Genomic DNA, 22,958 nt, shown 5'->3' on the forward strand with positions numbered 1-22,958 from the left:
ATGTTTCTTTCCGGAACGTCTATTTAAAAAAATTTGTCAGTGTTTCTTTTCAGAGAGCATAGTCGTGATTTTGAGGGAAGAAATTCACATCCAGCGAGTTTAGGCCCAATCCAGGCAAAATTTATGGGCTTGGATCCAATACTCCTGCCATTTGGAGTCCACGAATGGCTTAGGACCCAAATGATAGCTGACCAAAAAGACAGGCCCAAATAATGAATTTTGATAAAAATAAAAATAATATATATATATATATATAAATTCATACTTCTTTTTAAAAATTGTCTTTAAAATACGAGGTAGCTTAATTACAGTCAACGCTGAACATCTCCAAAAGAAAACCTGTGTCTTTGTTTTCGCGCAATCCACTAAGCTGAAGCGAGCATGGAGCTACCTTTTTCACACACCCTCTGCTCCTTTCCCTCTTCCAAACCCAATCATGTCATAACCATTTCACCAATATTCAAAAAACCCACTTCGACCACGCTGACGTTGACCGCCAAGAAAAAGTCAACCATTGAAGGTGTGAGCGAGGAGTTGAACGCCATCGCTTCTCAGAACCTCGACTTCGCATCCTCCCGGAGACGGGCCCCTGAAGCTTTCATCCATCTCCATCACCACCTCGATCACTTTTTATTCAAGGTACTACTCATTTCCATTCCTTCTTAATTATTTTCATCTTTCACATTTTCTCATTCTTAAACATTCAGTCACTGATATTTCAATATTTGATTGCCAAATTATACTAGACTGCTCCACCTGGGATCACTACTCAAGAAGTAAGCCCTTTCTTCTTTTGCTTTATCTCTAATTAGCATCTTTCGTAATTTGGTGAAAAATATGATCAATTTTGTTATTTGTTTATCAGTGGTACGAAAGGAATTCCAGGGGATTGGAAATTTTCTGCAAAAGCTGGGTGCCACCACTCGGCGTTCCTATCAAGGCAGCTTTGTGTTTCTGCCATGGGTATGGCAGTACTTGTACTTTCTTCTTTGAAGGTTTGTCATTTTTATTTTCGAGGCTTAAATATGTTTTTCATGTTTTTTATTTACTTTCTTCTTTTTAATTTAATTATCTTAATTTTTTCCTTCATATGGTTCTTGGTTTATTGAGTGTTATTATATTTGGTCCTTTAAATATCCTAAATTTTCTTTTTGACTCTTTTAAAGATCATAAGTTTTTCATAGTCTTCATTCTTAAGAGATGCATAGCACTGTAATACAAAACAAGTGAATGATTGATAAAGTGACTATATAGGAATGCACAAGAATTACGATGAGGAAATTACGACTTATTGAAAACGATAAATCAAAAGTGTATTTTTGTGATATTTAGAGGGATCAAAAGCGTATTTAAACCTAATTCTATTTCAAGAAGTAGCTAAGTTGCCCTCTGTAGTATGTTGTGCTGTCAATTTATAACAAAGATAGAAATCTATCAAATGTGGTAAGGAGGGATTTGAAATTTTTGTTCAGGTATTGCCAAACGAATAGCTGCTTCTGGTTATGTAGTTTATGCTATGGACTATCCAGGTTTCGGTCTGTCCGAAGGATTACATGGTTACATACCAAGTTTTGATGATTTGGTAGATGATGTTAGGGAACATTATACTAAAATAAAAGGTATGGCATTTTAGCATTTGTGATGTCATGTGGATCATTGATGTAATCTTTTATTTGTGAAAATTGAGAATGTTGTATTGTTGATGTCTTGATGACCATGCATGCTTTATATTTCAATTGACAGCAAGGCCTGAGGTGAGAGAGTTGCCTCGATTTATATTGGGACAGTCAATGGGTGGAGCAATTGCTCTTAAACTTCATTTAAAGGAACCAAACAATTGGGATGGAGTAATCCTTGTAGCACCAATGTGTAAAGTATGTCTATTCCTGTGTGTTGCACTTGTGATGTCCCCAGCTTCATTATTATAATTTTCAAGTTCTGATTCATTTATTGCTTTGAGAGCACTGAATAATTAAGTTTTCATCATGTCTTTCTCTCATCTCTAAGCTTCATTTTAGTTTTCTACTTTTCTAAGCTAGAAGTTTTCATGCAAAAAATATATATTGACACTAACCATTGTTGTAACTGAAATTCTGTTTGAGACATGACAACCATAGTCAATACAAGCTAGCAATGGCTCTCGCCAATATGGAACAGATAGACCCTAGTTCCACAGGCATTGTCAGTATTGAAATACAACAAAAACATAATATATATAATAGAATTTTGTGATCCAATTATGAGTGGAGCTGATTTAAAAGTCTGTTTTATTTATCATTTATGTTTGTGGTTTTGTTTTTTCGATAATTGGGATTCAATGTTCGGTATCTCATATTTATAATGAATTTCAAGAATAAATTCATGTCTTAAAAATGCCTATTAAGAGGAGACTTTTGTCCAAGTCAACATTGGAAGGAGTCCAAGATCAATCTATGGGAAAAGTAACCATCCGTCATTTGGAGAATTGTCTTGCATGGTTTTATTAGCATATCTGTCAGATAAAGCTTGATTTGTTGTCTTGTTTTGGTGATAAGATTGCAGAGGGCATGTTACCATCAAAGACAGTTTTGAAGGTATTGACTCTTTTGTCTAACGTTATGCCAAAGGCAAAACTGTTCCCACACAAAGATCTATCTGAGCTGATTTTCCGAGAACCTGGCAAGAGAAAAGTGGTTGGTAACTTTGTCAACCCCTAATTCTTCAATGCTTACAAAGTGATATGATCAACCGGTGTCCTTCTGTATCATGCCATTTTTTAAATAAAATGTTTTGCATTTACTCTATGATTAAGGTCATAAATTATCATTTACGCTTCACTATACCCATATTATCGCACTGTCAAATTTTCACATCATTGACGGTCATACTTAATCTTTCAGCATTTATCTTAACTAATACACATGATGGTCACCAGCTTAACATGATAAAATGAGTTTTGAGTCAACCACACACATACTTATGAGTTGCACGCACACGGTTTAGGCTTTAGCAAACATTTTGACATTCTTATGTTGTGGCTTCAAATGCATGAATGAACAAGCTTCAACATGACTTAATCCACAGTATGTTCTATCATTATTGAATTTGTTGTTAACTTTCAAAGAATTGGATGAAAAATGTGTCCTTGAAAATTTACACACTGTATATTATATACCAACCAAGCTAATTGGAGAAGTTAATTCTTTCTCTCATAGGCCGTTTACAATGTAATTTCTTATGATGATCGAACACGATTGAAAACTGGCATGGAACTTTTAAATGCCACTCAAGATATCGAGTCACAATTACATAAGGTTAGGTTTTGCTTTTGCTCACTTTCTGTTACTTTATTTTGTAGAATCTAACTTGGATTTCTGCCATGGTTATGTGTTTTGTGTATGGAAATATTGTCATATCAACCGATAACATTTATTTTTCTTGGGGGCGTTGAAGGTTTCAGCTCCATTATTGATTCTTCATGGAGCAGAAGACAAGGTGACGGATCCACTAGTGAGCCAATTTCTTTATGAGAAAGCCTCTAGTAAGGATAAGACACTAAAGATATATGAAGGAAGTTACCACGGCATTTTGGAAGGGGAATCTGATGAAAGAATTTTGGTTGTCCATAATGACATTATCTCATGGCTTGAATTTAGATGCTCAGTTAAATGATGTTCATATCTAGTAGCATATTTGATTTAAGTATGGTATTGATGGCCTCCCCAAGAGATTTTTTGATCTTGTAGAGAACAGATATGGTTCACTTTAGTTTGATGTACATGTCAATTTATGTTTCTACTTTATCAATAGCCCATCTACGAGTTTAATCTTATAATTTGCTTACTGAAATTTCAAACAAAATGTAGTTTATTCGTTCCCTTTATTGTGAAGTTACACAAGTAATAAAGTTTCATTACCCGATAAAATGTTATGTTCCTCTGGTAATTCAAAGTTTTCATTTTTATTTTTCTCAAATTATTTATTTATAAAAATTATGCATTTTATTTTGTCTAAACGTATTCTCCACAAACGAAAATTTTGCTTGAGTTGAAAATATTCATGTAATGGATTAACTCTTTTAATGAAAAAATTTTAATATATAAAATTTGAACTCAAAATTTTACATAAGTTAAATTAAATATATATATTTATGATTTAAATTTTTGTAAAAAAAGTACTCCAAACACAAGATAAAAAAATTATTACAGTAAGTTATCTTTATTAAAAAAATAATAATAATTATATATTTTATAAATTTTGTGATAAGTCTTAAAGGAATTTTATAAAAAAACAGGAAGCTCTTTCTCTAAATATTTAATATAATTTATTTATTAAAATTTAAAATTGTTATATCTATTTAGTAACGACAATAATTTTCTTTTGAGATCATATGTAACGATTACAATAACTTATATTATTATATTTTAAAAATACACAAAATATTGAAAATATAAAAGAGACGATAGATTCAACCAAACTTTTAATTTTAAAAAAATTAAGGATAAGTTAAAAACGAAAATAGATAGATTAGTGGAGGGGATATATAATTGAAGGGCAAAGAAACAAGTGCGGTAGCAGTTATTTTGTTACTTCCTCGCACACGCAGTGGCATCTAAATCACTATGTCACTTCTTAATCAGCTCTTTAGCAGAGGCGTTTTCGGCACTCGGTGGTAATTTCCCTTTCCCTTTTCTGCTTCATTCAATTCCATTTTTTCAACGATTTACGCTTTCTGATCATAATACTGTCTTCGTTCCCGATTTTAGGTTTTGGGATTGTGCAGGGCATTGTGTTTGTAGATTACCCGATTTTAGGTTTCTCAATTTAGTCTCAATCTTTTTTCTTATCGTACGCTTGATCAAATAATAACTTAAGTGTTTATTGTGGCAAATTCAATTCCAATTTTGAGTCTTTATCTAGGTTTTGTTTACTTTTGTAAAACCTGAAAGGATATTTTGAGTTATATATAATGTGTATGGCCAGATTTTGGGGTATTGGGGCAGTGAGTGAGCTATTGTGGTGAAAGAGCAGGGACCCTCGCTAGATGGATGGTTTCCATAACTGTCTTAGTGTAATTGGGGAATAAGGTTGTTTTATATTTTGGATTTGAATGAATGTTCTATGCAGATTGTTCTCTGGATTCTATTTCAATCTGTAGTACTAGTAAACATGCTGTTATTCGATATTTTTCATCTTGTAGTAAAACATGCCTGAACCTAGCAATTTCACGCATTAAGCTGCTACAGAACAAGAGAGATGGGCAACTGAAACAAATGCGCAAGGAAATAGCTCAATTCTTGCAGGCTGGCCAAGAGCCAATTGCTAGAATTCGGGTAATCCTTCAAATCTTGCTGGATGGCTGCTAGTTTCTCCATCTTTTCCTCCATGTGGTGACTTGCTGTTTGTAAATTGCTTTGATTTTAATAGGTGGAGCATATCATACGAGAACAAAATATATGGGCTGCATATGAAATATTGGAGTTATTCTGTGAATTTGTTCTTGCACGTGTACCTATAATAGAGAACCAGAGGTAAGTCCACAAGTCATAAGAATTTGTTCTAATTGAACATACTGTGTATTATTATCTAGTTGATTAACACACATGAAGTTCAGTACTCGGGCAAATCAGATTGTGGTTTTTCTTGTATCCACAAATTTCTGTTAAATTATAATTATAACCTGATGAAGTTTTTTATGCTATTTTTCAAAAATTTGAAACAGGGTCATTTACTTTCTGGATCTTCTTGCTTCAAAATATTTTTATTTGCTTTTTTTCAATAATATATGTAACAGAACAATGCAAAAGGCGTGCACTCAGTTCACAATTTTTTTGGAGAAGGTAAAAATAACAGGCTTGTTAGATGAGCTCTCTGTTGTCAGTTGAAACTAAATTATTTTTAATTACAGTGTTTCTGAATCTTTGAGGATATTTAAAGGGGGTAAGATGTGTCTGAACATAAATGGGGTAAAACATAAGTTTATACATGGTTCACCAAAATTGATTTGGACAAAACTTAGGTAGGAACAGTATAATTTATCTTTACTTGTGTAACATATTCATGTTGTGTGTGTATATTGACCTAGCCATGCTGAAATATGTGACAATTCTAACTGCAGTATTGAATATACGATGCTTGAAACGACATTTGTTACTGCAAATTTATTAAAGGAAACTATTAGCAACTAAATAAATAATTGCTGCTAAAAGCATCCAGGGATCTCACATGCATTCAATGTTTTCAATTCTCTTTCACTCATTTCAATTTAGTAGGTATTTATTTTAAACCATACTAAATCACTTTTAGTTGGAATATTCATTTTCAGTATTGAATTGAGTTCTCAAATAGTTGCACAATTTCTTGTACAATTTACAGCAAACTGTTTTTTTAGTCAAACTTTAAGCCTTCCTTCTCCACATAATAGGGAGTGCCCTTCGGAATTGCAAGAAGCCATCGCAAGTATAATTTTTGCTGCTCCTAGATGTTCAGACATACCAGACTTATTGCACATCAAGAACTTGTTTACCACTAAATATGGGAAAGATTTTGTCTCTGCAGTATCTGAACTCCGTCCTGATTCAGGCGTTAACCGCATGGTGATTTATCTTTAATTGCAGCTCTGAGTAGCAAACAATTGCAGCTTCTGAATGATTGCTTACTATCATTAGTCCATCTGTTTTTTTGGTATTATTATTTCAGATCATTGAGAAGCTTTCAGTTAGTGCTCCATCAGGAGAGGTGAAACTCAAGGTCTTGAGGGAGATTGCAGAAGAATACAGTCTAGCATGGGATTCCTCTAAAACTGAGGCAGAATTTAAGAAAAACCATGAAGATCTCCTGGTAATTTTATCATTGGATATTTCTTGACGGTCTTCATTCATTGTTGGACATTAGAATATTATCCACTACTAGATCCATGTGATATCATACATCTATCATTGATAGTATATATCATCTTTATAATAAGTCCTCACTTGTCTAACTCTAATGATTCTGCAACCACTTTTATCCCCACACTGGCTGACTCTGTCCCCAGCAATTATTGCAAATTTCATCCTAACCTTAGGGTACTTAGCTCTTTATGTGACCATTCTACCTTGAGCATTGAGAAGCAACTTAGCTGTTGAGAGTATATTTCTCAAATTTCCTCCCACATTTGCAGGGCTTTTATCTTTAATTTGAAAATTCCATGAATGTCAGAGATTTGACATAGTTTACATGGGTTGTTGACCAAAACAATTCTCACCTTTAATTCAGACTTGGGACTGACTATGTAAAGATTTGAAACAAAGCGCAATATAGGCGGCTTTATAGACAGGATATTCCCTAAATGCAGGAGATTTTGACTTGATCTCTTTTGTCATCTATTTTTCTAGCATATTAATGTTACTTTTAGATCATGTTCCTGGACTCTTCAAACATAGCTTGTTTAATGGAGTTGGGTGATTTCCTTTTCATATACATGATTGAGGGATAAAATTGTTTACATGGAGGGTTCATGTATTGTTATTATTTTCTTTATTTATTTTAATATTTTTTTTAGTCAACTTGTTCCCACTGCTTAGTTCTGTTGATTTGTCTTCTGTCAGTAACATAATCAATGTGGGTTTACAGTGTCTCAGGGCTCCTTTGATATATTTATGAGTTAAATATACACGTCCATCTTATCTCATAACTTGGCAAGGGTACCCACTCGCTAATAAATGATGAATTTACTGACCTACGTGTTATGCTTTACACATTTCAACTGGTGGTTATGAATTTCTGATTCAAGAATTTTCAAGCTATTACTGTTTGTTGTCTACTTATCTACTGTGGTATCAGGAATTTGCTGTGTTTTTCCTAACTTTTGTTACGATTTTCTCATGTTACCTGCAGGGAGGAGCGAAGCAAGTTGGTGCTGGAGCTGCACTTTCTCATACTCCCAGCGAAAAGGGTTTTAATAATTCATCACCTTGTATTACGGAACCTTCAGTTAAGTCTGTGGATGATAAACAAGAATATAAACACCTTGAAGCTCCCAGTCCTTCTAACAATAATTCATGGTTGAATACTGATGAAATTGAACAGTCACACAAAAGTAACGATATCCCCATTAGAGATGCTACAAGTAAGACGACATTCCAATCCTCTGATGTATTGGAGAAGGCACGAGCTGCCATTGCTTCTGCGAATCGTGCATCTGCAGCTGCTCGCGATGCTGCTGCACTAGTACAGAGTAATTTTGGATCATTGAAGCTGGAAGGTAAATCTTCATAGTGCTCAAACGGTAAATCGATGAAATGTTGCCATGGATCTTGATGTTGAAACAATGTTAAGACCTACATGTCAAAGGAGAAAAATATGTTCTTTGTTCCTGAGGTAAAGGTTTCATGAAGTGATTATAAGTAATAACAATTATGCCGTTTGCATTGTACATTTTGATAATTAATACATGTATATCATTGTAACTGAAAGGAATGCTGAAGAGTCTGAACTTATCTAAATCTGTCCTGATTCTTACTTTCGTGTGTCAAGAATTGAAAGATGTTATTTTTTCTACAGTAATTTAAACATCTGTTTTACACAGGAAATAATTGCGTGCATTTCCGAACTATAATACTTATCATCTCATGCATATTAGGTGTTGTGTTCCCTGTTTAACATGGGGCGAGTTAACAGAACTTCCCTGCGTGATTGGTTTGTTTCTTTAAAGGCAAAATAGTTAAAGCTAATATACGTCTCTTGGGAGAATGATCATATCATTTATCGGCCTACTGTATCGAAGCCCAATCTAACATGAGCAAAGTTAAACGCCAGTAAAGATATGCTCGAAATGGTCTTCAATCATTGAGGGAACCTAATCAGCTTATAGGCTGTATTGCCTAGTCTAAATGAAAATTGGAAAAACAAAAGATCCACTTAACAATTCTTGTGTCTTCCAGAAATTGAGATTCTAAAATTTACCTGGAAAATCAGAAACGGAGCACAATTGAAATTGTTAAAAGCATTTTTATTATAGATTCAAACTGTTAATATTTTGAAAACTTATACCATCAAACAACACGGGTGTGTGTATAAGAATTAACTTTCTGGCAAGTAACTGCTCAACGACTTGCACAGCCAAGTTATCTATTGAGGTAAATTCACGTAGATTCACTAAATGATGAGTCTCACCTATCATTTAGTGAGTTTTATTTATGATCATCTTTTTTTTTTATCTATTACTTTTGAAAATAATATTTATCTATCAGTTTAAAACTTTAAGATAATATTGACTAGTATTTTCCAATTATACTATTATTGAAAACAAGAAAGAAACAGCAATATATAAAATATCAATAAATAATAATTTCTTATTAATCTGTGTGCTATAACCCATTTTTTAATATATCGTTTACAAGCATTAGTTATCATTGAATGAAATATATATCCATTCTACATTTTTTTAATCTATCGTATTATATTTATTATATAATTAAAGGACCTGTACAAAAGGCAAAAATTCATCGTAAATTCAGATGAAAACAACAAAAGGTTCTCATGAATTAAGGTATGGTAGAAATTAGATTTTAAAAAGAGAGACATGGGGAGATGCACTAGTATTTGAAAGGGGAGGCAAGGTGAAGCATGATTGGTTATGAGGGCACCAAAAGAGCTGGGTGGCAGGGCCACATACAAAGTGAGTCTGAAGAACCAAAACATTCTTGTTGGCATTCCGGGACACCATGACCTACACAATACATGCACTCTACTCTACTCTATTGACCACACAGGGCTAAAGAGTGATCCCTCAGGCTGAACCCTAAGGCCCCTAGGTTTCACATTAGACCCCTATTGCCCTAGCCCTTTACACCTATTGCTACCTATTACATCCATTTGACACCCTTTTTTTTTTTGCAGGCAGAGATTTTTCTCAGACAAGAGATTTAGTTTTGTATTGTATCTATTATCATATATACTCATCACATAATCACACTTCTCAACCTCATCCCTCTCTCATACAACTCCATTCCACTCGTCTGATTCACAAAAGACACACAGTACCTATGCATGAAACTTCAGCAAACAGTTCTGTGGGAGGCACACTAACCGTACATTATTCACTGTGATCAGAGAGAGAAAGAGAGAGAGAGTGCGTGTTTGTGTGTGACAAAGATGTAACGTAGGTTTGCAGAGGAACTAATAAGGACAGAAGTGAACAAGACCAGACCAGTAAAAGAAATTTGGTGGGTAGGAATGGTAACTGCTTGCATTGCAAGAACAAATGCCAAAGGGGCCTCCCAACACTTCCCACTTTTTCATAACACTCGTATGCATATCATGTTTTCATTCATTTATGTTGCATCCGTGGTCCCTTTTCTCTTTTTCTACCCTTTATTTTATTTTTTAAATTTGCCTCAGGCATATTCGATGCAGGTTGTCTATACTTCAGCTAATCCTTTTAGTTTTGTTAAAGGTTTATAGGCCATGTATCACTGCAAATAGTAATTGACATAATTAATAGAATTTCAGCTTGTCATCTTGTATCTATTTACAAATCATATAATAAGGATTATCACTTGACCAATTCCTTGGATCATGGTGCTCGTCAGATTTAATAAATTATATAATTAAAGTCTCTGCTTTGTTTGCATTCCACCCATGCCATTTGCTAGTTTGAAATAAAATAAAAATATAAAATTATTTAGATTAATTATTATATAAATTAACAACTTTTTATTGATACGTTTGTACATAATTAAATAGCAGTGTAAAACTTTGTTCGTGACAACGTAAGTTAAAATGGAGATCAATAAAATCTGAATAAGATATTAAAGCATCATGCCAATACTCATTGATTAAAGAAAAAATAATATTTGGATAAGTAACCATTCTGATACATGCTTATATGGATACTTATAGAGTTTGACTTTTTACTCATATTTACTTAAATTAAATATCTTGGTGTATTTTTTTACAAACTAAAAAGTAAACAATAACACTTTAATATTAAAATTAATTATAAAATTAATAAAATAAAAAATATTAATTAAAATTATAACATCTAACACAATTTAAATTTTCTTTTAAATCTTAATTATACAATTTTATATATATATACGCGGAGATGTATACGTGTGTCTATGCATTTATAATAAGTGTGATATGAGATGGTTTATTACCGTATATTATCCACATTATATTTGTCAAATTTTATGGACATAATCATTTATATTTAAACTTAGAGTCATTTGATAAGTAAACTGTTTGTAGATAATTTTTATGAATATCCATTAAACTTACCTTAAAAGTATTAAATGAATGAATTAGATCAATTTTAAATTGAATTATAATAAAAAATATTAATTTTTTATGACTTGTTAAAATATATTGAAAATTTTAAACAATTTGTAACTTATTTAATAAAAAAAAATCTAGATCATTTATTAAATATTTTTAATGAATTAATAAATAATATAATCATTTAATTTATATTATATTCTTTATAATAAATATTTTTATAAATAAAAGTTTAGTAAACATTACGTTAGACTCGAAGACTGTCCTTTAAAAAATTTATGGCTAACTTTATTATATGAATTGCAAAATATATATGTCGCATGATTCATTATATCTAATAGTTATAACAACGATGAGCTAATTTAACTTATATATTAAAATTTAAATTTTTATTAAATAAATTGGATTGACTTTATACATAAATAAATTAGCTGTTCAGTAAATAAAGATTGAATTGTGATATTAAGCCCAATTGTCATCTTTAACATGAAAAATTGAGATTTGCTGATATTCCACATCCTTCACTCACATGTAACGAATCGGATGCGACATATTTTTTCAAATGATATATAGACAGATAATATGCTAAAAAAATTGAACAAATTAATTATCAAAATTAACCATGAAAGTATTTATTGCTGTCAAAGTTAAAAGCAAAGTTCCAATAAAAAGAACAAATGAGTTAAAAAGTATTAGGACCTCTCAATAGTCAATTTCTAAATCAGGGCCTGCATGCATGGTAGTATCCATGAGGGGGAAGGTGAAGGGAGAATTCAACTCACCCGAGTGATGTGTACACTACACCGAAAGAAAGAAGCCACATTGATTTTGCCGAAATGAATGGTCATTTTCGTCTTGAATTTCGTTTAAACACGGACATGTTTCCATTGGTCGGTTTAGATCTGTCCGTCTTGTCCCACTCTTTTTTCTTATGCATTTGGGTGCATGCAAATCCAAATCGCCTTTTGTTTTCTCTTTTAGACCATACTTCATTGTCCCTTATTTTGAATCCCTACAAATAAATTGAAATCACATTTACTTATACTATGATTAAAAACAAAAGACTTTCAATATGTTTTCTGACTGCATTAAATAATTGGTTTGCATCTTTCCAAGTTGTCCAAAGTGTGAACCAAAATGTTAAACTGATGGCTATTATCAACATGGAAATATATGAACTTTCTTGAGTGAAAATGAGTAGTTGTGCTAACAGTTTTGTATAGTAAAAGAAAATTAAGCATTTTTGCTAATTGGCACACTAGTGATTTTGCTAATCTTGTATTTAACAATTAATGAATGTTCGTTTAGAAGAAGCATTAATATCATCCGCATGAAACCAATTTTTGCATATAAAATACAGTACTATTCATGAATATGTAATATGTATACATAATATTTGAATACAATTATTTGTGTTAATAAAAACTGACGTGCAAGAAAAATAGCCAAAATCCCTCATGTTTTGGAGTAAACATAACTTTCATGTGCCTGTATTTTTATATTTTTACTTAAACGAAAAATTATTCGCTTAAACAAAAATACAAGAATACAAAACATGAAGATTCATGTAACATGAGGAAATCTTGATCCATAAATAATAGATAAGTTATAATAATTTTATTCATTTGAAAAATTGTAAAAATTATTTATAGTTAAAAAAAATTTAAAAAATTATCAGACTTTTTTTAGTTATGTCAATTTGTGCCAATATATATTGGATTTTAAAACTGATTTTGTTTTAATTTGTACAAAATCACAATTTAATTAAAAAATTAGCTGAAATTATTGTTTTAGTATTTTAAGTCAACTCAATTGAGTTTCATCGTATCATAATTTTATAATTTAATTAAAATTTCAGCTTAATAATAAAAAATATATTAGAAAAAATGACATTAACTGTCCTCAACTTAAAACTTTCAAGTGTTTTCTTGCTTTAAAGTGTGAATAACCTCTCATTGGGACCACCTAAAAGTTGAAACAAAGGGCCTTAACGAATCAAAATTTCATTATAATAATATTCATAAATCTCAAAAAAATAATACAATTGTAATACAAATTCATAAAAAAAAATAAAATTAAAAACACATAGCATGTGATACTAGCAGGAAAAGGAATTCACACAAACACAATTGGAACAGAGGTGAACAGAAATACAGATCCCTACTACTATATAGATTTGCATACCCTAATTTGTTGACAAGGACAAAACGATCGAGAATTAAACCCTAATTTCATAGAATTATTGAAGGAAATTTTCAGTTATAGTAGAAGCAAAGTATACCAACAACCACAAGCACTATGAAGTATAAAGTATAGAGTACCGTGCAGCATGTATAAAATTAATTTGAAAAATGTGAGCTTATTTACATACACCGCGAGAAGATAATAGAACAAAGCTAGCTTTCGGGTCTGCAACAAGGGTAGAATGAGACTAAACACTTGCAAAACATAGTCATACATATGCACTGTGTGAAAATAATATAGTACAATCTTTGGACCAGATCAGTGATCAGACAGACAACTAAGCTTCTGACTGATGAAGATGAACCATGCGAAGTGCAGGGGCAGGCCCCAGGGTATAGAGGTTGAATCATTTATGAGTTCTTGCATTGTATGCCTCTGTGTTTTTATCTTGGCTTCCGACAACTTAAGACAGTAGTCTTGTGATGAGTGAGTGTGTTCATGCAGTGAAACTCCGTGATATAAGCAAGGGAAAAAGGATCATGCGTGGGGGCTTCATGGTTCTCCTTTTTCTGTTTTGGGTAAGTTGGTTTCAATTGCAATATGGTCCACCATTACAATTTTGCAAGGCATGTATGTGATCGATGCTTCCTACCTAGCTGCATGCATCGACCATTGGAAACTCTGATACTATTATTGCCTGCATTTCCTGCACCTCAATGGAAAGTGGCTTCTCAGACACAGTGCCATTATCTATGCATGCTAGGCCCAACCTTCAACTCTTACAACATATGCCGCGTGTCGCTCTCTCTTAATTTGCTAATTCCTCTCCTTCTTCCAATTTCAATGAACCCAAAGCCAAAGTTCTTTCAATCTCTTAATTGGCCATGTTCATTCTTGAAAGGAATTCCTCAAAATAGATGGACATTATCTTACTTCAATTTTTCAATTTAAATTAATTTTTTTGAAATTTAACTTAAGCTCTGGCAGTTCACTATTAAATTTCTTGTCATGATTAGAGTAGGTGGAGCATAGGTATATATATATCAACTCACAAATAAAAGAACATGTGTCAACTAGTAGTAGGAATAGCTGTGTTAATAGTGAATGGAAAAAAGGATTGTAAAATGAATATAAGACAAGGTGAATATGAACATATAGCTATTATAGCTGTGGTAATAGGTCTAATGCACAACTTTGCAAAGAAAGTTGTTAACGTTTTACTTATTTTTAAGAAGTTTAAAAAATGTTCAAATCTGAGGAGAAATATATATATATAATAAAAATAATTTCTTTTATTAATAATTTATTGACAAGTGAAGAAAAATTCATTCGCTTCTCTACCATAGATTTTTATGCATGCATTGCAGGGCTATACTATTTTTTTATAGTTAAAAACTATACTAAAGGAGATATTTGTAACACTTGACATTTTTGGTAATTAATGGATGCACTAAGGGGAAGATAAAAATGGTATTATCTTACTATGTCTTAAATGACATAATGATATCCTTGTGACATAATTAATGGATGCACCGTTATGAGATGTGTGTAATTAAAACTGCCTTGTTTTAAAATTTGTAATTTTTTAGGATGGAAATTTAATTAATTAATTTATTAATCATTCAATTTATATATATATATATATATATACATAATTATTTAGTTATAAAATTAAAAAGTAATAAATATATTAAATTAGACCACAATTTATTATTTAATAAACAATAAATTCTTTTCATATTTTATAATCTAATACATCAAATATCCTAAAATTTATTGATTAAGCTTTGATCTTTAAATGGTGAATCATGAATCTGTATTATTTTAAGAATGACAATAAATAAAATCTAAATAAAATATTATACTGTCCAATTTTATATTCATAATATCTGTACTTTTTTTAAAAAAATCTTTTACTCTTTCAATTTAGCGAGGCAGAATCTTTTCAAATACATACGGCAAGAATATGAATGTCCTTGGCTGAGAACAGAGAATATTTCAACCACCAAGTGGATCCATTAATCTCTTCAACTGAAACACCTTCAAACGAATGTTTTATACTATAATATACATAGATGGGGTATTTTACAGACTTAGTAAAATTAGTTTACGCGTGGAAGGGGAATTAGGCAAATCGTCTTATACTCTAATTAGTTTATGCCTTAGTCTTAAACTTATATTATAATTGTAAAAAAATACTTAAAAATATTCTCAAGAGTGATAAAAAAATCTAATTGAAAAACCCATTCAGCTTTCCTCTTTATTGCCCAGTACATGCTCATTGCGGACAAAAAAACTAACGGAACCTGAAGTTCTATCTCTTAGGTCCGTTATTCACATCACCTTCGCTTTCTGTACCATTGCCCTTCTAGTTTGGTATTTACCTCTGCAATGATATTCAACTTGGCTTTTTGTAGACAACGTTTTATTCCTAGTGCCTGTGTACATAACACCTCTATATCATATATTAGATATCCAGATATACCACTGAATTTAGGATTTCCCTCATACCAAATGTCCCCTTAGTTCCTTTGAGTATAAACAAAAAAATTATCTCTGGTGAATATAAATATATAGATTAATGTTACTAGTTGAACATAATTTTTCAAGTCCGAAAGCTAGGGACTTGCGTGTTTAGAAAGCATTTGTCTAAAAAAAATAATTAAAATTAAAGCACATAAAATAATCCTCCAAATTATAAAAGATATGGCCAGTGACACAAGGCATAACCAAAAAGTTTTAAAATCAACTAGATGGAACCAAGTCAGTTCAAGGTTCATCGGTTTGGATTAATCTAACAATAAAAAATTATTTTACTTTGGGAGATTAAATTAAAAGTTATTGTTTCTTTCCCACCGATTGGCAGAGAAAAGGACTAGTTATGCGACATTAACGAAGGAGATAATTAAAACACAGCGAGAGAAAGCATGGTGTTAGTGACAGAAAAAACCACTGTCAAAGCTGCTATAAAAGGATATGCATTTGAATTATTATTATTTTTGGGTAAGGGCTACAAGTATCTACATGTTTTTTAATTATTGGACAAGTTCTTGAAAGTTGGAAAAACCACTAAAAGAAGAGTGTAGTTTCCCTTCCTTTATAATAATGGTGGACAAAGATCGTTAAAGCAGTTGAAGAATTAGAATTTAACTTCATTTACACGGAAGCATTAAGCATCTTTAAACATTCTCTCATTTATGTAATGTACGGTGGATCGGTGAATAAACTGAGTTTATGTTCTTCAACTTTTCCTGGTGCTGTTCTTTTCTTTTTCCACTATTTTAAAAGTAATGATATTTTTGCGGACCTCTGTAAGTCTGTAAGGTGTAGAACGAATATTACAAAAGGAAAGATAGAAAGTCAAAAAATAAAAATAAAAATAAAAATAGGTGGTAATAAAAAAAAGAGAGATGTGAATAGAATATAAAAAATGCAAGTATATAAAGATATTATTCTTGATTTTTTTCAGAAACGCATGTATTAATAAATGTTTTTAAATATTGATTTTTACATAATTTTTTATTAAAAATTATGATAATGTGACATTAAAAAACACTTATCATTCTCTAATTTTCCTTTTATGCAGATAAGATACGCTCTTTCTTATAACGTTTCAGTATTTAGCAGCATAACATGCAACTTTTTTAGTGTAGTTCTGGCCCTATGAATCACCAAGAACCACGGCATATCAATGCCCTTCTCTCTCTCTCTCTGATCCCGAGAGGCATTAAAGTCTGAAGAGTACATTATAGACTGACTAGGATAATTACAGGGGGAGAGAGAGTTATAGCTAAATAATAAATAAAGGACCCTTGAGAGATGAAAAGATATAAAGTGAATTGTTATTATAATTTTTGTAACGGAGGAAAATGTATATAAATGTACCATGTCCATGCTAGCTCTGTTAAAGCCACATATAAAAATATAGAGAATGTGTGTGATAACCATAAAGAAACGATGTTTGGATTCTCTGTTGAAAAAGGAATGTGGTATAACGAAGGTAGTTTTACTGGGGATCAGTGTTTCAGGTTCAAAGAAAAATTTGATCTCTCGTACTGTCTTTTATCAGTGTGTGAATATCTTTTGTCAAAGTCTATAGATTATGAGTATGGCAATTTGATAATGTCTTTTAACAGTGTACGTTGTTTGTGCAAAAACAAAAGCACTCAGATGAAAAAGTAGGGGGACCCGGAGAGACTCAGTGACTTGTGAACCAAAGCCTGTATGTATAGTGTACGTCCCATGTTTTATTTTCCATTCTTGTTTGTTTTTTTTAGGGTTAATAAGCTCCATAAATCAGTAATGCTTGTTTTTCAAAGGGTTTCCAAATTAAATTACGAGACCATGTACCATTCTTCTCCTTCTTTGATCTGATATACCAATATTCTTCTTGTTAATGCATGTATATATAGAGAAAAATAGAACATAAATTTAATTAAAATATATTAAAAGTGTAAAATCAGAATTTTTTATAATCATAAAGAATTATATAATTAAATTATTTAATTTTATAATTTTTAATTAGATTTAAGTGTAAATTTTTTTACAAAGTATACTAAAATTAAATTCATAAAACACAAATTTAAAATATTATATTTTATTATAAATATATAAAATTTAGGTAATATTTTAAAAAAGTGGTAATTTTTAAAATTGATCATGTGACTTTAGTTAATTAGTACCTTTGACCAGTCGCACGTCTATATGCAAATCAGAAGGAAACATGTTTTGGCATTTATAAACAACAAAGTTACTCTAAGTCTTTAAGATTAAAAAAATAATTATTAATTGTCAATTTTAAAAAATATTTATTATATTTTTTATCATTTTAATAAAATATATTTTAATAAAAGATTCTCAATTCTAAAACTGAAAATAATGATAAAGCTGTTGATACAATCTAAGAAATGTAAACTTAAATATAATTAACCAAAGACAAAGTCTTGGACTTCAAAGTTGTTTTAGCATTTCACTGTAACGAGATAGGAAAGTGTTTTTGGTTGGTGGCTGTGTACTCTCTGTGCACTATGAAGAATAAATGATGAATTGTGAACTGGAAGAGTGTGATATATATATATACACATTTCACATGTTAAAATATTTTAAAGGTAGAATTATACTCGCTTTATTTTTTAAAGTCAAAGTGTTTACTTTTAAAAAAATTTAAATCTTATTTATTAATAAAAATTGTTAAATATTAATATGATTTTTATTTAATAAAAAATAAATTTTTTATCTAAAATATATTAACAATATATATATATATATATATATATATTAATGTTTTATATTAATAAATATTTTTTAATACTTATTTAAAATTATTCTCAGCATCGCCGAACCTTTGAGAGATTGGAGAGTTCTCGATTCCTTTTTAAAAACGGAGTTGAGGTGCTACTGGGACTCTACTGTGACAAAATCTAAGACAAACATATTCTTTAAAAACGTCACCATGATAGCCACTTTGACGAAGACTTCAACTTTTAGATTTTTTATATTTTATTAGTGTATTATAATTTTCAAATTTGTAATGACAATTATTATTTATTATATCATAATTTTTTATTTTAATTATTGCTCATAATTATCATTCATCAAAATATAATGTCTTTAAATTTATGTTTTTTAATTTAATGTATTTCATTTGACATTTAAAAAAAATTACCATAAATACTCTATCAGTCAACAAGTACAGTTGAAAAACTCTTAATTAACTTAATGACTACAAACCAATGCCACCTTAATTAACGATATGAACTGAATTAGCCATTTGATGGTCATTAAATTTTTTAAGTTATTACTATAATATTCATAAATTTAAGAAAAAATTGAATATATTTTTTAAATTAACAGTTATAATTTTTTTAATATCTTAAAAATTAAATAGTTCAATAAAAAAATACTAATTTTTATGTCTTATCTTTGAAAGTTAATTAATAAATATTATCAAGTGACTTTTTACAACATCTTTTCAATTTAGTTTACTGAACTCTAAAATTAAATTTAAATATTTACAAATAATAATTGCTTATTAAAAAATATTAATTATATTTTTATTTTAAATATAAATATTTTTAGTAAAAGTTTATTAATTAAATACTTAAATTCAATGTTTAAAAACGGGTATTAGCAAAAATCATATTTTTTTAAAATTGATTGTTGATTTAATTCAGGCTGCAGCCTGATTTTGGGCAAGAACAAAAATAGGCTTTAGAATCAATTTTTTATTTGTTCATAGATCCTTTTAAAAAAACTGTTTGTTGATTAAAAAAAAAAAAATTCTGCACAGAATGTGGTGGAGTAGACTGTGAGACTAACACTAGTCTTTCTCTTTAAAAGGTTGACTCCAAAGCAAAGTACTAAGGGAAAAGTAAGGTATAAATAAAAAAATAAAACATTTAAGATTTCAATCACTACTACTGCTCTTACTTTTGATGTTTCTCTTGCTCTTAAAGGTTAAGGTAAAATATGAAGAATGGGCCCAAGATGTAGCTCTGTCAATTGACAAATTAAAATACTTGTATCTGAGTTGAAAGGCAGTGGTGGCGCGACATCTTGCATGGATACTCTCTTCAGCTATGAATGAAGCTCAAGATCACATGGTAACTTAGGTCTTTGCTATAGCTGCTCTCGTTGGCTTGGCATCACCAATCTCAATTTGTCTGTATCTTTTTGTCCTTTAGCTCCTAAGTACCTAGCTAATTAATAGCTATTATGTTATCCACCATCCTTCAGGTTTTTGCACTTTTAAGCACCTGGAACCCTAATATCTGTCCCCACATTCATGCATGCCCATGGCTTGCCCAAAAATGGATTTGGTCTATAATTCAACCCTATACATCTTAGGCCGCCTGAAATGTCTCTGTAATCTTTGGGTTCTATCTAATCACCTCAGCTAGCCAGAGCCACCTCAGTTATAGGCATATAAGGCTATTTATGTGCTACTTCTCTAATTAATTTCAATTAATTAATATCTGACGATAGCAAAACAAAACTAAACAGGATCTTCTGATTAAGGTTTCTAATTATTTGTGAGGTTGGAACCTCAGACCTCAAAGATCTGGTCAAGCAATCGGCTGAGTGAGATTACTTAAGGATCAGCCAGAACTAGTCTGACTAAAGTAAAAAAGTGGTTGCAGTTTTGCTTTAATTTGATTCAACTCATACAACCCAAATTTATCAATAATGAACATTTAATAGGTATATTTGTTTAAAAGATACAGGCACAGCCATCTTTTTATCTCCTTTACTAGATTTAGAAATCGGTTAACATGCCATTTATAAACAACCTTTTACATTTTTATATATATATAAATTGTGTATGTCGAGTATTTTACACCTATTGAATATTTAAAAAGTTTTTTCTTCTATAATATCCAATTTTATCCCACACAATCACGAACAAATCAAAATTTACACAGGGAAAAATTTATGGAACTAAATACTAACAAAATTATTTATATAATTTAATTTCAAAAATAATATTTATAAAGAGTAAAAACTTATTTAAATCATAAATTTAATTGTATTATGGTTCATGCATTATGGTTATATTCACTTGATTTTTTTAATTATATTTTAAGAAATGGAATTCGGTCTGAAATACTTAAAGAAATATTATTCGAGTGAGAGAAAATATTATAATCAGACCCAATTTTTTTACATGACTAGTCATTCAGTACTACTGCTTGAATATACAAAAGTTAACTTCAGGAACAGAAGGTCCATACAGATATGAATCATGTTAACAGGTGCAGATGATAATCATTTCCTTCGTATACAAATGTTCTTTCGCAAGGAGAAATTAGTATTGACTAATGAGCCACTGGAAACACATTTCGTAATAATTTTAATAAAAATAGACTGGCTTTAATAAAATTTGCGAGGATCGACAACACTTCATTATTTGTCACATTTAATAGCTTTATATACAAATGTTAGATTTACTAATTCAATTTTAAATCAATTGATATTGTCTTAATGAGCACGTGATGTATATCAATTTTAGATTATTTAAATATACAATTTAATAAAAGAATATTATATTTTAAATAATATATCATACATTAAAATAAAATAATACAATCAAGCATCAATTAATACTAAATTATGTAAAAACTGTATACTTAATTTATTTTATGAAAATTTTAATTTAATAATTAAATTAAGAAAACTTATAACACACATAAAAAGTTATAAAAATATTTTATCATATTTAACACCTTAATTAATCCTATCCCATGTATGATTGTGGATATAGAAGTATTTAGGACTCGTTGAACCCTAAGAAAAGTTTTCTAAAAAATATTTTGAGGATAAGTTTTGTTATACATCAACAATTACTATGCGTACAGTAAACACAACCTACAAAAGACAAATAGATTCATTTATAACAAATAAAAAAGGACAGAGAGAGAAATATTTTGGTAAATAAAAGAACAGAAAATTAAGAAGAAGAAAAAACATGTTAATGCGGTTTCATTTATTTACACGTGTTTTACTGTTTCAGCAACGATCATGAACAACTTAAGGCGGTATTTCTTTAAGCTGCTGCATTTGGGAGAAGCTCTTTGAGCTGACAGCCAGAGTGTTTTTATCTTTAGGTAGTAGTTCTGTTCGGTATGTACCAAACAAATTAAATAGCTGCATTCACTGTCAGCTGCAATAAGTAATCTTTGTTTTAAATTTTCAAAATAATTATTTACAATATTTTGGAAATTTGGAGGGAGGATAAATCTTTCTGTATGAAGAAAATAGAAATTTGGCAGGTTTGATCGTTTGAATATCCTATTCAAGAAGCATTCAGTAAGATGGCTATTCACAAGAAGGATTCCAAACTTCTGTCATTACCCTAATTGTGCAAACATGTCGTGACACTCAGACCATTAGCATTTCAAGAAACTAGAAGATCCCAACTTTGGTTCGGATAGAGAGTGAGAGCGAGAGGAAGGAGGCTAAGGCAATTTGGAATGGAAAAAAAAGGAAAATTAATTAATTAAATTGCAAGCGAAAGCCACAAAATTAAATACAAAAACAAAAGGCAAGACAAACACACACATATAAACCAATATTAAATAGTAACAGATAGATATTATAATATTCCTAAAAACAAAACATAGATATTATAATATTAATTTATTGAAAGAAATAAAAGGGAATTCCTTGTTTGCCATGCAAAAGGAAGTGACTCACTCACAAATGCAAAAAGGGGGTTTAGAAACTAAACTTTCAGTTCATATCTAACTGGTTGTCCTAGTTACCAATACAAAAGGCCATGTTGAGATTAAACAACCCACAGCTCCAAGCCAAAGTAGCTGAGCGTGTCCATGAGCTCAAAAGCTGTCTCTGGTTACTGTAGATAAACCAAAACCACCTCTCTCTCTCTCTCTCTCTCTCATTCCTGGCTACCTCCTCCTCTCATCTCATCTCATGACCCCATGTGTCAGCTTGTAATGTCTCTCTCTCTGGATTGCGTGTCTTTATGATACACATAACACAAAAACACTACCACTCAAAGAAAGAATCTCGTCCCA

The 22,958-nt window shown here is 30.6% G+C and overlaps 2 protein-coding genes across 5 annotated transcripts; both read left to right on the forward strand.

Annotated features, from left to right (window-relative positions):
• Nucleotides 1-381: 381 nt before the first annotated feature.
• LOC113871901 (caffeoylshikimate esterase-like) lies at nucleotides 382-3,651 on the forward strand. The gene is made up of 8 exons (XM_027508991.1): nucleotides 382-639; nucleotides 747-776; nucleotides 866-995; nucleotides 1,473-1,619; nucleotides 1,744-1,874; nucleotides 2,535-2,672; nucleotides 3,195-3,293; nucleotides 3,433-3,651. Exons 1-8 carry the CDS (start codon nucleotides 382-384, stop codon nucleotides 3,649-3,651), a joined length of 1,152 nt encoding a protein of 383 aa, XP_027364792.1.
• Nucleotides 3,652-4,507: 856 nt separating this feature from the next.
• LOC113872316 (IST1 homolog) lies at nucleotides 4,508-8,544 on the forward strand. Of its 4 annotated transcripts, none has more exons than XM_027509779.1 (7): nucleotides 4,508-4,651; nucleotides 4,746-4,793; nucleotides 5,180-5,312; nucleotides 5,407-5,510; nucleotides 6,404-6,575; nucleotides 6,679-6,819; nucleotides 7,858-8,544. In XM_027509779.1, exons 1-7 carry the CDS (start codon nucleotides 4,602-4,604, stop codon nucleotides 8,236-8,238), a joined length of 1,029 nt encoding a protein of 342 aa, XP_027365580.1. In that variant the 5' UTR covers nucleotides 4,508-4,601; the 3' UTR covers nucleotides 8,239-8,544. The 4 variants fall into 4 exon arrangements, with proteins under 4 accessions (XP_027365580.1, XP_027365579.1, XP_027365582.1 ...); XM_027509778.1 differs by having other exon boundaries at nucleotides 6,371-6,575; nucleotides 7,858-8,523; XM_027509781.1 differs by lacking the exon at nucleotides 4,746-4,793.
• The last annotated feature ends 14,414 nt before the right edge of the window (nucleotides 8,545-22,958 follow it).

This window comes from Abrus precatorius, unplaced genomic scaffold, assembly GCF_003935025.1.
Source record: "Abrus precatorius isolate BTA unplaced genomic scaffold, Abrus_2018 Scaffold7, whole genome shotgun sequence".
NCBI lineage: Eukaryota > Viridiplantae > Streptophyta > Magnoliopsida > Fabales > Fabaceae > Abrus > Abrus precatorius.